This window comes from Manis pentadactyla, chromosome 3 (genome assembly GCF_030020395.1).
Source record: "Manis pentadactyla isolate mManPen7 chromosome 3, mManPen7.hap1, whole genome shotgun sequence".
Lineage (NCBI taxonomy): Eukaryota > Metazoa > Chordata > Mammalia > Pholidota > Manidae > Manis > Manis pentadactyla.
The window spans coordinates 47842446-47859849 of record NC_080021.1 but is presented as its reverse complement, the minus strand read 5'-3'; the positions used below and the strand labels follow the sequence as shown (position 1 = coordinate 47859849).

General features: G+C 40.3%; 1 protein-coding gene across 1 annotated transcript in view; it reads right to left on the bottom strand.

The window, feature by feature from the left end:
- RUNX1T1 (RUNX1 partner transcriptional co-repressor 1) overlaps positions 1-16958 on the bottom strand; it is a 130571-nt gene extending 113613 nt beyond the window's left edge. Inside the window, 2 exon segments of the mRNA XM_036932850.2 lie at positions 11023-11047; positions 11049-16958. Of these exon segments, the coding sequence (XP_036788745.2) occupies positions 11023-11047; positions 11049-11144 (121 nt within the window). The 5' untranslated portion in view covers positions 11145-16958.
- Positions 16959-17404: the final 446 nt, after the last annotated feature.

The window sequence follows — 17404 nt, the reverse complement described above, 5'->3', positions numbered from 1 at the left end:
GAGTAAGGAATTCTAGGTTCCATCCGCACTCCACCTCTCAAGCAGGGTGGCCTCAGGCAGGTGAGGAGACTTCTAGGAGTGATTTGTAAAATGAGCTCACTCCCAGAGGAGTATTAAATAAGCCAATATGTGACCCTCACTCCATGAAGGCTTCTACTATGTCTCCTCCCCTCGCAGATCTCTGAGACTGCTCAGGCACTTGCATGAAGGAAGTGAAGCCTGCCCTCTGAAACATCTCTTCAAATGCAAATGTTACCTGGAAGGAAAAACAGTAAGACTCTTCACTCACTTCCACATTTTCAGGGGCAGAAGCTTGTGGTGAGATGGACCTGTCATACTAGCCAGTTTTTAAGTCTAGTTTTATCAAGTAGCAGAGAGTTAGAATCCCATATAACATCAGAAAAGACAGGACTGAATATTGGGGAGCAGGAGGCAAAGCACTCAGCCTAGAGATCTGTCCAGGGAACAAACTTGGGCAACAGGAGGAGGGAAGAGAGCCCCTGGCAATTAAGGGATCAGGGCAGGGCAAGCCCAGAGCCACTGAAACTGTGGTTAGCCTTGTTGGGTCCCTGTTCAAAGGACCAATTTCAGCTTGTAGGTATGTCTACACATACAATATTTTCCTTACAATTTCAGGGAGCTCATTCTTGGCAAAAAAGTACATCTGTGAGCTTCAGGGGGGACAGGGGGAAGCAGGTCAATATGTGCATTTATGAATATGCCAGCAATACGACTGCTTCAGTTTGCCTAAGGCTGATCATTTACAAGGGTTTTTTTACTGTTTTGGTTGCTGAAACTTAAAAGCCAAAATATGGCAGCAATAAGCTGTACATTCTGTAAGAGAACACAATGAAAGGGTACAAGGTGTATAGAGATTGGGAAAGAAACAACATGCTTTTAGAAACAAAGATTTCATTTTCTTAGCAGTGAAGTATTTCAGAAGAGTATTAATAACTTGAGTTCAAGGCATGAGCCTTCTGCAAATATTTAATAAAGCATCAAATAGGACCCCAACAGTTCCAGACTCCTACCTTCAACAAGCTTACAAGCCAGCAAAGCAGCCTGAAATCACATGGACAGCAGCAAGGGGTTATAAATGATAAATTCTATCTTTGAGGAAGAGAGGTTATAAAGGCTTCAGAGAGTGGTTTCATTAGAGACTTAGGAGAGGACAAAGTAGGTTGCCTACAGAAATAGGTCTCAATTAAGGCTAAGATGAGAAAAGTCTAGCAAATCAGGAATACTGTCAATCTTGAACATCTCTATCCCCAGACATCAAACAGCTCCAGACTCTCCTTAAGTATTTGCTGAATGAAGGTGACTGGGAAAGACACCTAGAGAGAAGAGGTCTTACAGGGGGGTTTCTAGAAGACAGTGGTGGACAGTTCCAGAGGGGTCAAGTTGGACATTAAGAATATACAAACCTTTACTGATGGTTATGCTTCACACATATCACCTCATGTAATTCTCATGACAACCTTATGAGGTCATGCCATTATCATCCAGATGAGAATTATTTCCAGACAAGAATTATATCCAGATGAACAGGGAGAATACAGAAGGTTCAACAAATGGTAGAGCACTTGGGGGCTGGGTCTCCTCACCTCCACACTCAACCACCTTCAGGCAGAGTACAGAGCAGCACCACTGTCCCCCAGAAGGGAGGGTCCCACAGCCAGTCAGCCCCAGGCTGACCCCACAGCCTCTAACTTTACAGCAACCGAAACAGGAACAAGACTTGCAAAAAGACTCAAGAGGACCAAGGGACACAAAAGAAAGTCTCCTTCAACCATCAATGTCTGGGCCCCACTTTCTTCCCCAAAAGCAGCTACTGTTGTCAGATGATTGTACATTACCTCCCCAAGTGGAAGTGCATGCATTTGTTTTGTACAAATGCAGCATACTATACACATTGTTCTTTTCCCCGTTTTTCCCATTTAACGGTGTATCTCTGGAATGATTCCAAATCAACACATATAAATTGGGCTCATTCTTTTAAAACCTACAGATTGATTTTTATGCTGAGGTTCTCTTCAACATAGGCATGATTAATTCTTACCAAGCGCAAATGACATCAGAGGAAAAACGTCTTCAAAATTTCAATTTTGACAGATTTTAACAAAACCACAAAATTCAAACTCAGTTACAATTTAAAGAGTAAAAAGAATTGCCAGGATGTTCCCAATTAAATGGTACTGGACAAAACAAGGTGAAAGACCTGGAAAATACTATTATGAACCAAACCTAAAAGTCCTGAAACTGGTTAAGATTGTGCTGTTTCTTTCAATAATTAAAATGCCTTAAACAGGGAGACATCAGCGCGCAATTCAATCCTAAGGATTCACTATCATCCCTTAACATATAAAAGGGATTTCTTTTACTTTTCCAATGAGGCCTCCATTTTAAAACAAAGTTCATGGTCTTACACATGACAATATTTTGTGTACTATCTGGTGATTCTAAAATTACAAACAAGCTTCTATTAAACTCACTCAACTCTGAATACATTTTTGTTCTTTTAACTTATAGTATATTTGAACAATGCTACTGTATAAAAAAGTATTTGGTCTACAGAAAATGTTTGGGGTCCTAAACAAATGAATGTGGGTTCAAAGCACCCCTGAAATAATAACTCTCTGCTGCTCCTCCCCAAGAGTACCAGCCCCGAGTCTGAGAGGCACTGGTTTGTAAGCACCACCTCTGCTTTTCTATCAACTCTTCCTTGTCTCCTTCCTCTCGGCTCCCTGCCTTGTGTCCTCTACAGAATGACAAAATTATCCCGCAAATGAAAGTTCAGCATTTGAAAAATAAATGTAAAACAATTAAGGTAAGGATCCAAACCCAGCCTCCACCCCCAATCACTTTTTGTCCTCCCAAATAGTCCAAAGGTACCTACAAAAAGAAGGGAACCTCAATACAGGTTGAAATCCATGCAAGGAGCCAAAGACACGGGGAACCAAGTCCCAGAGAGACCGTGAGTAAATCCTCCAAGCACCATTCTATACAACACACCTGCCACTCGACAGCCCTGTCACCATTTCCCAAAAGTAACTGGACCACAAGAACCCCTGGAGCAGGGATAAACAAGTGCATTCTGAGCCTCCTTCCTAGAGGCTGGGCCCCCATGAGTCACAAGACTCTGAGTTTACGAGAGAAGAGAGGCTAGGCTGCCATCCAAAGTGATTCCCAAATTCTGGCACACTAGCTGACAGCACCGGACACCGAACCCAAGTTGTCAACTCTAACTCAACTTCCATCTCCAAGTTCTAATTATTTTGCCTTTGCAATGCCTCTTGTACCCACAAGCCCAAGCCTGGTCATCCTTTTATAATATCTAAAATCTAAACTGCTACAGTGAACTTCCCACCTGGCCCTGGCCTGCAGTCATTCCCCCATTCCAACACATTTGGCCCATCACAATCTCTCCAGAAACACAACTTTAGTTGGGTCCATGTGTAACCCTTTCCTAGAACAACCTTTTTACTTTTACTTTGGTTTTATTAAGACCTGTTTTGTTATGACACCCTTTGTTCAAAGAAGTCCAACTACAACATCTATTTGTTGTAAAAGCAGAACTATTCTGCTTTCTCAGGAAAGCGGACAAACGAAGGGCCTGAATACAACCTGGACACCCTCCATGCCACTTCCCACCCTGAGGGATCCTGTACGAGTTTTCCCCATAAAATAAATACTCAGGATAGAGCTTCAATCAGAAAGTTTGATATTCAAGACATTCATGATCTTTCTACTCATTTCCCAATAATCACCCAAGGGTCCCTTCTGCTAGAGGCAGATTCATTAATTTCTTCATTCATTAATTTATTCTCTCTCCATTGCCTCCCACCTGACCCCAACACTCCACACCTCGGGGTTTCTGCACTTCCCATTCCTACTTTATAACTGCCTACAACCTCATTACATTAACTATGCCTTGATAAATTCTGTCTTAAGCTGAAATTCCAACTCACTCCTGTCTCTAAGATCTCATTTATGGTGCCATTTAATTGGTAAGCAACCAGCCCCCACCATCTTTTGCAGCTGTTTTATTTGCCTTGAGCACATTAATCATTCAGTGAGAACAGAGTCTACTACCTCCTCTGTTTCTTCTCTAACACACTGCTGAACACATAGTAGGCATTCATTAAATATTTAGGAATGTGTAACTGACTTCACACTTACAATCAAGAGTAAAAATTTTAATTCTTTCAAATATTCTACAGTGTTATTACTACCAGGACTACCCAAAGCGTGTACGTCTTTCTTTAAAAAATAGTCAAATTAGGTTTAGTAGGTCACTCATTTTATTGTTCTTCATTTTTATTTTCCTCTGATATTTTATATCCACTCCATGTAGCCAATACAAAGCTCGACTTGAACAAGTCAATGGCGAATGATCTCATTGACTTTCTATTTAGACTTGAACCGACCTACCTAGCCTTATTTAAACAAAAAGATGAGCAGTCATTGTCCACATTTGTTTCCCATCAGAGGGCAAATGTGTATCTCATTTCTAAATAAATGTAGCAAGAGATGAGACTGAAAATGTGTGACAGGTAGGCAAAGGGGTTGGGTAGTAAAGAATACTTGTCTGACACATGATAAAAGTTACAGAATCCTAACAGTCACTTAAAAAGAACACTTTCACAGGAAAGGATTACTACGTCAGTCTGATAAACACCACAGTTCCAGTCCCAATATCATCTGCTGTTCTTCCCAGCTGTGTTTGCTCATCACTGTGTACATAACATATGCAGAGATTCAGAAAATAAACTAGCAGTCTTTCATGACCTGTCTTACAGCTCACATCTTCCTGTATCTTGAGGTTAGGGAAAGAAGCACATCTAGTTTTAGCCAAACAGACCAACAAACCTCCCAAGACTTTGCACTTAAAGCATAACCGGCACCATGCTCACAATGTCCACTGGGGGGTGACTTCCCAATTTCTGACATTCCTCTTGCCAAATCGGAAGTGCATTTGAAATGCTTTGCCAGTGCTGCTGCGGTAGTTCCCTAGCACCACAACTCTGCGCCAGCATTTACAGGTACCATTACCCTTCTACTTTCCTAACATCTCTCTGATCACCTACCTGAATCTCAACAGGTACACTCCCACAAGGCCCAGTGGATCAGACCTCCCAAACACTATAATAGCTTCTTAGAGCTAAGTTTTCTCTCCTAGTGCTCTAACAGACCTGGCCACCTCTAGTTTATAACTGCTCTGACAATGCTGCTTATTAGTGGCCACCTAGCTCTTGAACTTTAGACAGACTGCCATTACACCCATGGTAATTGATTCTCTATGTCTCTAATATCCAATCAAGTCAGGTACCAACTAAGAGTTCACTACACACATACTTTTAAGACATTCTCTTGTGTGGCAAAGAAGTTCAATTTGGCCTCCCACTGAACTCTGAATGCCAATGCAACATTCTTCTACAACCTAGGAAGCAACAGTGATTCCTGTGGTTTCCATTTCAATGACAGATGGAAGTAAATAACATCCAAGTCCTGCCAGTCCGATACTCCTAGCAAGCAGCAGTTTCTACGGCCGTCCTGAATGATGTCAAAGTGCTCACACCTTAACCAAATCAGAAGTGTAAGACTGCAGTAGCTCCGAAATTCCAAATAAATCCAGCCCAAGTTCATTACAATTTTTCAGTCTGACTTAAGAACAGATGTCTAGCCAAACAAAAATGTGCCCCATTCCTTTAAATAAAGTGTTACTTACCAAGTTCTCTCCAAAAACGATTTAAAGAGGTTGTTTTCTAAATTTCCAAGTGACTTAGATCCAAACCTTGAGACTATGGGGTACGGCAAATGCCGGGTAATTATAACCCATCAGCACCATGCTTGAGCCTCTAGCCCTTCACTCAGGACCCCAGACAACCAAGTTCATCTTGTCTAGCAACTATGAGGGGAAAGCATAAAGGTCATTTTCCCTTGTGCAAAACCTAAAATCTTTACCTGCTTCTTGCCACATAAACATTCATTTATTCCTCTATCATTCACCTGATTTTTTTCTTTTAATTCACCTAGTGATGGGAAATTCCTGAAAGCCAACTAAGTCTGACTTTCATTTTCTCCTGAAGAACTGATCTGAGGGCTGGACATCACCCCAGGCCACCCAGCAAGGCAGTGACAGAACTGCAAAGGGACCCCAGTTTACCTACTAGTCAGGGGAATGAACACACACCAGGTCCTTTTTAGAACAAAGAGTGCTTTTACACAAAAGAACCACTGTTTGTCAACTCAAAATGGTCTCTCCTCTTGCTTAAGAAGTGATCAGGAAGTTGGCCCTGGTGAAACAGGAGATGCTAAGATCACGATACAGGCATGCCCAACTGGGATGGGACAAGCCTCAAGGACTAGGGACACTGAGCAAAGGACAGCTCCAGAGTGCTGGATGAGATACAGGAAACAGGCCGAGTCCTCACAGCTTTGATGTAGTGTAGGAAGGTGGTATTCTGATGAGGGAACAGATTAAGTAATGGCAAAGCCTGGATTAGGAGGTACTGAGAGATACGGATGGACATACACTTAGGTGTATCCAAGGATCTCTGTTAGCTAGGAGCCGGCTCTGACTCCTAGGTTGGGGTGAGGGCATAAGAAAACGGTAGATGAATAGATTATGGCTGCTAAGGAGAATACTACCCTAGGTATTCAGAGAATGAGGTCCTAATAATTAGAACTCGAGAACAAAGTAGGCAGTTAATTTGGGGAACACTAGAAAACCTCACTTTTCTACAGAAGAGCACAAGGTCAGCCACAGAAAAGCAACTAAGCCACGGCTGGAAACCCTTGAAATGAAGAAAGTGAAATGCTGGTTAATCAGTGATGACAACATATGTGAAGGTTAAAGCCAGGCTCACAGTAGGACTCGAGTTTTTTTTAATCAGTTCCTCTCCTCTCCCCCAGGACCAACAAGAGGAGGTGCTGAGATTATTAAACAAATGGGAAAACTTTTCAGCTGTGCTTGCCACACACAAAGTGTATATTCTAAAGCCTGTTCTCCCAAATACTGATTTGTCTTAGAGATCTTGACCAACATGAAATGTACAAAAACAAAATACTTTATCCATCCATGAGTTACACTATGCAGGTAATTTCAATTAAAACTATCAAAGCAGGGGGATTTTAAAAAGAAGAGTTCTTACAGTCAGTGACAGTGTTAGTGGTCCTAAGCAGCACTGGTTTTAAACGTTTTCAAACTCAAACAGGAGCATCTCATGCCTTAAACCTCAGCCGTGGGGCATCACTTTATAAGTGGTTCTGAGGTAAAAGCCTGGATGTCCATCATAAAGTATAAACATTTTGAAAACAGTCACAAAAAAGTCTCCCCTGTTGGTGCCACAGAAGGTATCAAGGCTTCAACATTGAATGTGGCTTCAGCACAAAACATCTCATTTGGAAGATCACATACCAAATGATGGGACTGTGTCTGTGAAATAAACTTTCTTGGTATGTGATTCCACGTCATTTCAAGAGTGGCAAAGTACTTGGTGCTGTGCCAGAGAATATGGCCAGGTCTCTGAAAATATGCCAGCACAGCACACCACAGTTTGGCTTTGAACTGGAAATTACACTCCTTAAAAGCATTTTTCTTTGGTTACATACATGTCAGCACACACTCACTATTGCTCTTCAACCTACATCTTGAGTTGGTATTTCAGAAGATACACTGCACTTGTTAATATGCAACATGTTAATGGATCCCAATGTCTGTTTTCCACTTAATCTGTCCTGGGTTTATCTGGGAAGGGTGTGTCTGGCAACTGAAGTGTGGAGCCACAAGCGACATAGCCTCCAATTGATCCTAAGCAGTGATCACATCTCACCCTGGACAAATTACTATAGCCACAAGTCAATCCAACTGCAATTGTGGATAGTCAATACTGAACCTGATCCAATTTTCATCAGTCTCCCTTCTACCTCAATACTCTATGCCCGGTTTTACATGGACAGAATTGCCATGCATTTTCTTATTATTGGGATGAAAGATTATTTTTACTGTGATCACTTAAGATGTGTTAGAGTTTCGTTCTTATTAATACTGGCTGATTTAAAAAGAATGTGTCCTTCCTAGAAATGTCACTAGTAAAATGCATCCAATTTTTCTCTAATGTGGTGCTTTCCCTGTCCATAAAACTTACTTGATTAGCAGAACCACAGAAGCTAAGCTTTTGTATGTGGGCACTCAAGCATAATTTAATCATTTTATTTAAGCATGAAAAAAATTATTCTGAAAGCCCTGTTAGGTAAAATATCCCTGATTAATTTAAACTTACATTTGCAGGTATATTAAAGGTGAAATAAATCACAGAATGCTCAGTATGCGATAGAATACTGTTAACTTTGTTATAAGTTGACAGGAAGTTAAAAATTGTAGTATTACAGAATGTAAGAAGTAACTATCTTATTTTAAATAACTGTATTTAAATAGGTTATTTAAAATAAATTCTGTTTTGTGTGAACCCTTTTTATAGTACCAGGATTTTCACCTATGTAAACCTCTTTCATAGTAAAACAAGATGAAGTCCTAATTGCATAATACCATTTATCTGCAGAGGATAAAAGTGCCAACAAATGAAAATGCACATTAGGCAAGAGAATGTCAGAATACAAAACTGTCCTTTTTTATTTTTTTTATTTTTTTTTTGTTTTTTTGTTTTTAAATAACCCACTCACATTAACAAAAGACTGCAATAGCTTCCAAATTATAGGTTGTTATTTTTAGTGGAAGTAGTTCAATATTCATATTGGAGCAGATGTAGCAGTTTAACAAAACAGCTCTTCAAATCCTGCACAAATTGAAAACAGGAAAACTGATTGCATTTTCTCTTATCACTTTCCTTTTCTGAATTGACACTTTTGGCCTTCTGAAAATTTACACATGGCTTTCATCTCAACAACACCTGCTGATCAAATAGAAACCTAACATTTTCATGAAAATGGTATGAAGGACTAGTTTTGTTCTAAAAGCTGTAAAGGGCATCAGTTGCCTACTTGAAGGCAATAATTGCTGTATATAAGGCATATTCATAATAGTTTTAAATTTTCATTAAACTTTTAAAAAATGTTAAGTCTCTTCTGGTTTTACCCATACTCACTTTTTGTATGATTTGAATTTGACTCAAAGTCTGCCTCATACTTATAAGAGGGTAGATTGCATTAAGATGACACAGTTATCTCTGGCTTCACTTGAATATACACATCTCTATCTTTACATATTACTGCACATGGGCATAAAATATATATATCCCATTTTCCTATTTCACCCACCTATTTTCACCACCAGAAAACAGGAAACAAAAAAAATCAAAGTCAGGCCCAATCCTGGAAGGGGCCTTCCATATTGTTTTAACAGATACAGATTGAGCAGGTGCTGAACCCCAGACTGGAGAAGAACAGATGTCACCCAAGCACAAGCTGGTAAACACCTGAATGATGTGACCAGCCCACTCACTGTAAATACCTCTGGAGAAGGTACATCTTGGAAATGGGTATTCTCATATGTACAACATGCAAGACAAAGTAGGCTGCTTCTCAGGTTTTTAAATAAAAGTGCTTCACGTATTTCATCGTTAACATCCTATTCTGGGTACAATCAAAGACGCTCCTAAGACATGCTACCTGTCAGTTTCTTAGCCAAAAGGACTCTACCCCTGCTGAAGGATCCCAGGCTATCCATTCCCATTCTGCCTGGGTGATAAGGTAACCTGAAGGCAAAAACAACACACGGTAATATATGTGCCACTCTGGCCAGTCGGTCTGTGAATTTCAGTGTTTCACCATGTTCACTGAGCCAAGAGCAAACCTGAAATGTCAATATGCTCAGTCAATGGAAGTGAAATAATGGAACTCTATTGTCTTCCCCAATCGATCTGCTGCTGTCAACAAGGAAACATGCCCCTGGCTTTAAACAAATTTTAATTAGGCTCTTAGTTACTGGATCATATTTACCTGTGAAATCACCTATCTTGACAATGTGTAGGAGACAAAATAATTATTTTTTTCCACTTTACCCATTTTAGGAACCTTCCAAAGTTGACCCTATGATGTTTTTTCTTGAAATACACTCAGTCGATATAACATTTTTTTACCTTCTTTTTAAACTGACTCCAAAGGAAAAAATTCCATGGTCAAACCCAAAATACAAATCTACTTAATAGCCTTGGAGTGATTTTGTTTTCTCTAGACCTAGATGAAACCATACTATAAAATTAACTAATTCCATATTAAAAGTAGGCTTCTTTGCCTTTCTCACTCAAGCACCCCCGTTAGCATCAATTCATCACCCATTCAAAACAAGTCACACAAAACCAAACACGAATATCAGTTCCAACAACCGCCACCCTTTTTTTGCTGAGTTCCTCCGTCCAAAACGAAACTCCTGTTAAAATCCGGGACATGGTGCTGAGGACAGATAGGGTGGGGGTGAAGAGAAAGTAAGACACTTAAAAGTCATTCAAATTTTGCCTAAGTTTGATGGTCCTTCTTGCACCAGAAAAGGAGACAGTTCTCACCTTAACATAAAAATAAAAATGAGCTGATCAAGTTGTTCAGCAGCTTTTTCTCTCTCCTCTTCATCTAAAGGCTTCAGCGTCCAGTCAATAAATAATCTATTGTTCCCCCTTTATCGAGTCTCTTTAAACCTATTCAGACCGGCAAAACTAAACCCAATTAAAGATAAGGCCCTCCGGTAATCTCACCTCCGTGAGTCCTGTCTGGATAGCAGAGGTGATGGGAGATAGCGGCCAGGCCAGAACTGATGCCTCCTCCTCACCCCACACAACAAAAGGCAGATTTCTCTTTCTCCCTCTGCTAATCTTTAAATGTAAATTCTCTCCGCCAGCTAAGAGGAGCGACAGATAACATGTTACATCTTCACTTCTCCTGGTCTTATCGACTTCTGAATCATGTGGCAAGGGAGGGAGGGAAAGAGAAAGGCGGCCTCCCCCTGCTCCTCCTGCTCCTTCCCACCCCTCCTTCCCCCTGCTCTCCCCTCCCGTTCACGGAGATTACCTTCTGGCAAAGGAGCGCAGGAGAGGCGGCCGCAGCCGAGGCGGTACCCAGACCGCGGCTTTGTATTCATTAAACACACATCGGAGCTTATCAGAAGTAAAAGGCTTGTCAGGATGGCACATTGTGTGTGAGTGAGTGTGTGAGCGCAGGAGGGAGAGGAGAGCAGCCCACGTGCATCAGGGTGATTACAGTATCAGCAGGGCCCAGATGGAGGCAGGAAAATAAACAGAGGGTGCGTGTGAGACAGAGCGGGAGAGGGAGGAAAAGAAGGTGGGGGAGACCCGGGCTGGAGGAGGAGACCGACGAGTGGGTGGGGGCTCGGCGCCCAGGATGGGGTGGCAAGTGGGGACAAGGTGCCCTGAGGTTGGCTGAGGCTGAGAGCCAGGGTGGGGATCTCCTGCCTTTCCAAAACGACCACTACACAGAGAAAAAGGGAAGAATTCAGACTAGCAAACTGTATTTCCTGCTCCAGGGCTACACAGGAACATTTCGGAGGTTCTGTCAAGGTCAGAGGGGGATTCAAGTGCTCTCTCATGGCAGAGAATAACAATGAGACGTTTACCATCTCACCTCCATCCAAATGGCCACAATTTGCAAAACAAGTCTAGTTGAGCCCTCACAGCAGTTACAAAGCCTTCCAGACCAACGTCAAAGGGAGTTCTTTCCCTTTCTTTTCAGACCCCAATACTCCTGAATTCCAACAAACCCCTCCTCCCAGCCCATGCATACAGATGTGGACACAGACATCAAGTATTTCCTTTTTCTGGGCTTTAATGTTCCGAGCAGACGACTTGTGTGGCCAGCATCACTGTGATAAGGACGACTTGTGATTGGTGGCTACAGGTGACTCTAAGACACCTGCTCCACCTCCAGAAACTGTGCTGGGGGAAGTGGGTTCCTTCTGTGTACATCTGAAAGTCTATTTTGGAGGTGGGAATTTGAAATTGAGGTAATCAATCTGAGCTTGAGCTGCTTCACAGCTCTTCACCCACCCAGAGCCCAAGAATCAATCAGAGAAGCAGCAGCAGGGGCTAATGCTCCTGCGTCAGACCAGAGTTCTCCCTCCTCCCCCCATCAGGATCAGGAGGGAGACACACCTGAGTAGTCCCAAGGGAGCCCCTTTTCACTTTTAAATGTGCCCATCAGACAATCTGAGTATCTGATCAGATCCTTAATGGAGTGCAGATAATGCAGCAAAGAAGGTTCTTCTACTAGGGGGGAGGAAGAGGTTTTGGTTGTACTGTATTTCAAGGCATTGCAGCTTGGTTAAGAAGCTCTGACTGCAGGATGAAGACTGAGCTCAGAAGGAAACAGCCAATAATGCCTAATTGTTCATGGCACACGCTGTGGCCCCAGCTACAGTGAAACTTCAGGGTATAAAATAGTTTATGCGTGGGGTCTCCATGTAAAGGGACAAAATTGGGGACAGGGAAGAGTGAGGTTACTGAGTATTGAAAAACACTGAAGAGCAAGAGAGCTAGCAGCCAGCCTCTTGGAGGACACAAATTTGAAGAAGCCCTTTAGAAAATTAGGGAAGGCACTGTTTAAGCAAGCACTCTCCTCCTGAACAACCAAAACACAGTTTTCTGTGTAGTGGGTCCCTCCAGCCCATGCTCCCACCCCAAGAAAAGAATTAAGGGAATTTGATAGGTAAAGCAAAATCTAAAAAGATTGGCATGGGTGGGGGAAGGGCACTTGTGAAAAATCTTGTCATGCAATGCATGTCAGATAAAAAGGGGTCTGCCACAATCCTCCAGTAATCCAATAATGTGGAAAATCTCGTGGTATCACTGAGATGAGAACAAGGTAGTATTCCTCCATAAATCTTCAAAAAGTGACCAGGTTCAATAGAGAAGGGTATGAGGACAAAAAGTAAACCATTTGGCAGGACACAGTACAAAATAGGGTGAGCCCTGAATGGGTGAAAACCTGTCATTCTTACATGTTTTAAATTCAGTAACAGATTTCTGGAGTATCATTTCCGTTCTCATTAAAGGTCACTTTTAACCTTTTCTCTGGCTGTTACAGAAAACTGCATTCAGACCAACCAGACACAACCACATACACTTCCTTACATTTTAGCTCTCAATTTGGACACAGACTACATGCAAATGCTCATAAATTCATCGCAGCTCTAGGAAGAAAAAATACATACAAATGCCCACCGATTTTTCCATTACATGCTCTTTAAAAAAAAAAACGTTATTAGAAACAAAACAATGCACTACTTTCAAACCCAAAAAAGGCTTACATTTTTCTTATAAAAGCATCCAAATACTGAAGGCATGAAGAGAATTGCACAGAAAGCTTAATCTGCCAGTGTTCTTATTTGTAAAGGCACAGTATTTCTATTACTATCTTGTTTGTTCATTGACTTTTGGCTCACAGTTATAGAAAAGATCAACCAATTCTCAAATGGGAAGAATCCATGACTCTCTTCCAAAGCAAACATTTTGCTGCAAAGCTTTCAATTTAAGGGGAGAACAAAAAGCAATATAATAATCAAGTATAATCACAGAATAAGTGTGCAACAAAAAGTGGTTTCTATAATCACAGCTGTCTTAAAGTCCAGGCTAGAGAGTAGAAATCTTAATTTTAAGTAGTTCTTTTCTTAATAATAGGTTACCTTCCTATAAAAGCAAGAAGTCCATCTGCCCCAGGCAGATAAGTTTTGAAGCATTAATTCAGATAAAAATCAAGCATTTTCTTTCTTTCTTTCTTTGAGTATGTGAATTCTAGTGTGCTATAATGTGCGAATTCCAACATATGACCATTATGGCATAATATCTCATTGCTCAGCTTGTCATTATTTCATTTGTAATTCTTATGTTAATTATGTTCATAATTACTATAAACAGATGTGGTAGACATTCATGTGACCTTTTATTGCAGAATGCATTCCTCAATCATTTGCTTTAATTTCTCTGAAACTGAAATGCAGAAAAAAGACTTTCTAGTTTTCTAATATTTTATATGCCTAAGTTAAAACCTACCTTATACTTCCATCTGCATTTCAAAATATTAGAATATTCTTAACATTTAAGCTGCTTTACAGCACATTTTCCAATTGTACACTGAACCTCACTGCTGCTCACTAAACTGTAGCTAGGGATGCCAAACAAAGGCTAGCATCCATGTCTAAGTTGTTTGTCTTTTTTTTTTAATATCAAAGGTTAATGCAGCAGAATTGTGCTTCAGAACCAAGTGCCTAGCAGCTACATAGCAATTTATTCACTCATAACTCAACCATCACCCTCTTTACATAAAACACATTTACAATAAAATCAGTATGGATTTCATTAGCTGAAAACCTCCTCGAATTTCATTTCTTTGGCCCTAATCTATAATTAGTGTGGACAGACAGGTGCAAACCCTTCTCTTCTACAGATGGCTACTGGAAATCGTGCAAAGTAGCTCCTTCTGTTTAAACAACACAGAGATAACCTGCTCTGTCTTATCACTTACAATTACCTCCATTAAACTGGACTAATGTTTGCTTTAATAAAATGTTCACTGTTCTTTAAACATTATTTAGGAACTCTTCTATTAATGGCTGTAAAAAAGTGAAGTTGGAAGGTGTCGTTTTAGATAATAAGGAATAATTTATTCTGGATAAAATGTTCCCACTGATGGATAATACTCTGAGGTTCACAAAGGTGTTCTAGTTGACTTAACATTCATTTATTATTTTGCACAAATAGGGCCAAGTATGGTATTTTAAGAGGTATTTAGGTGACAAAATTTAACAAGTGGGGGGAAGCAGTATTTTTCCTGAAGTTTAGAAGTATGAAAGGTATAATTTATTTTCTTATAGATTTTAACTTGTTAACGAAATATATATATATATATACCTCTTGAAATCTTAGATTATTTTCAGAAGATACTTGTTAACCTAATTTTATGCATTTGTTTAACTTCTAATACATTACTCTGAAAGTGGTAGGGAGTCATCATTTTAAGGCACATGTAAAAAATTAACTATGATTGTAAATGCACTCCATAAGCACTTCATTAAAAATTACTCCATTCCATAATAACTTTTCTAAAGCCAGAGAACACTATCAATATAGTCTGTGAATACTATATGAATAAGATGTCCATGAAACAAAAAACTTTAAGTGGGCAAAAAGCAACAAATAGCTTTCCTCACTGAACTTACATAACTTACAGTAACAAGACTCCAGTAAAATGCAACTGACTAGTTTTTTTCACATGCAAATCCTGCAGGTGCCAATTTTTCAGACTGCTTTGCTATGAAGGACTATGTTGCCTACATAAAACCTCAATGAAGAAGGCTTTGCATTCAGTGACTGTCAGCTGATGTTCATATCAAAGAAGTGAGAAACAGGATTTGACAGTGAAGGATGTTTGAAACTGACAACCACTGACCAGTATTCCTATTGGAAGCATTTCTTTCTCATGATGCCTTTTCAATGTTTAAAAGGGAAAAAAAAGTGGTTTTTTCTCTTTTGGCTTCTATTTTACAATAAAATAAATGATAATTGCACCTTACATTTGTATACTTCTTTGAAATTCATGAAATGGTCTTTTACCTGCAAATATTTATTCTAACACCCTAGATGAGAGAGCTCATCACCAAATACTGACATCAAGGGCAGTATTGTACATTTCTTGAGAAAGGAAAAATTGTAAAAATATTAAAAAGCTGCAGTCCTCTAGCTGCAACACACACTGTCCTGCTATTTCCAGCAACATGCAATTTAATAGAACAGTTTACTTACATTTTATTGCAGGTAGAATGCTTTTAATTAGGATGGTCCTTTAAGGACCGTTTTAAAAATCAAATTATTAGCAGGTATTAGTGAGTGAGAGACTAAGTCTACAAAGGAAATATTAATTCAAAGACTTCTGGTCTGCTTTGAGTTGTCCAAACGTAAGAAAAAACAGACTGTTTTCTCCATTGCTCTTACTAGGTATGAAGTGGACACTGGAGAAACTTCATACTCAGATTCTCCCACTCAATATTATGCTTTTCAAATAAAGTGACTGATGTCTACGTGGTAAAATTAATGCTTAAGCAAAGACTTTTGACATAAAGTTCTTCTCTTAATACAATCTTAGATGTCAGTTTTTTATGCACCCAGAAGTAGCCTGATTCCTTGGTTATTTGGAATTTTGTTTTTTGAGAGAATAAACCAAAGAAATATCAAATGCTAATTAATTACAGTACAAGTAAATCAATGGTAAATTGACTTCCTCAAGATCCATCCTGGCTGCAAAAAAAAGAGTCTGAGTCAAAGTAAGATTCCCTAATTAATTTTGGGTGAAATTTTTTTTTTCAGCCCTCCCTTAAAAAATAACCATCAGTAAAAAGAAAAATGAAATGAGCTCTATCTATGCTATCTGAAAACCCCATAATGTTAAACTAGACTAGACTTTAAGGATAAACCAGGGGAAGAAATCCTTAGAATTATGAATCTGCTACTGTTTGTGCACATCACAGCTAACACCAACACCCAGGTTGGGCTATGATGGTATAACAAACAATGATATTTGGCGACCTTGTCTAAGGAATTGTGTGACAGGATAAACCGGGCACAACAGAATACTCACATGGTCAAGGCAAAGTGCTGTAATAAACTAAAAGGAGGCCCCCAACGCTAACAAACCGTTTATCACAGAGGAGCTGGTCAATTTGTATTCTGTTGAGGACGGACTCAACTGGGCACAGACCCAGTTCCATTCCTGTTCTATGCAAAGGGAAGGGTATGATAATAAAACCCACCGAGTGCACTTAAAAACGGTACAGATGTTTAAAAGGAAACTAAGAGGGAAAAAACCCTGCAAAACAGATTTCAGTTCACATAGAGGGTAGAAAGAAAATGCTTTGGTCAGCAACCCGACCTTTATCGGGGATAAATCAATTTGCAGCAGCTGTGGACAGCCATTTATATAAAGGCCTTGGGCAGATTAAGGGAAGCGAAGTTAAAAATTCAAGGGGGCTCAGAGTAACATTACGCACATGAAGTTAGCCTGAAGTGGCCTCTCCAGCTCTCCTGGTCCTCACTTCCTCACCCTGGCCTCCGGTGCCCGGTCTGCAGAACCCCCTCCACAGGGAATAGTAGCTATTCCTTAAAGTGACATTCTGCTGGTTCTCCTAGGAAGCAGCAGCCAGGCTGGGGCACGTTAGGATCTGAAGCGCCCCATCTTGAAGAAAAGCTTACGCTCGTAAGATTTCTCCACTATGCTTTACAAGGAATAAGACAACTAAAGGCTGCAAGACTCCCCAGCCAAACCCTCCAAACTGGGAGGGCGGCGGGAGAGAGAGAGGCTATTTTTAGTAACAGTCTTGGTTCACATCCTACTTCCCAGAATCACAGTACTCAAAAGTTTTTCAAGGGCTGACCGCCCTAACCAAAAA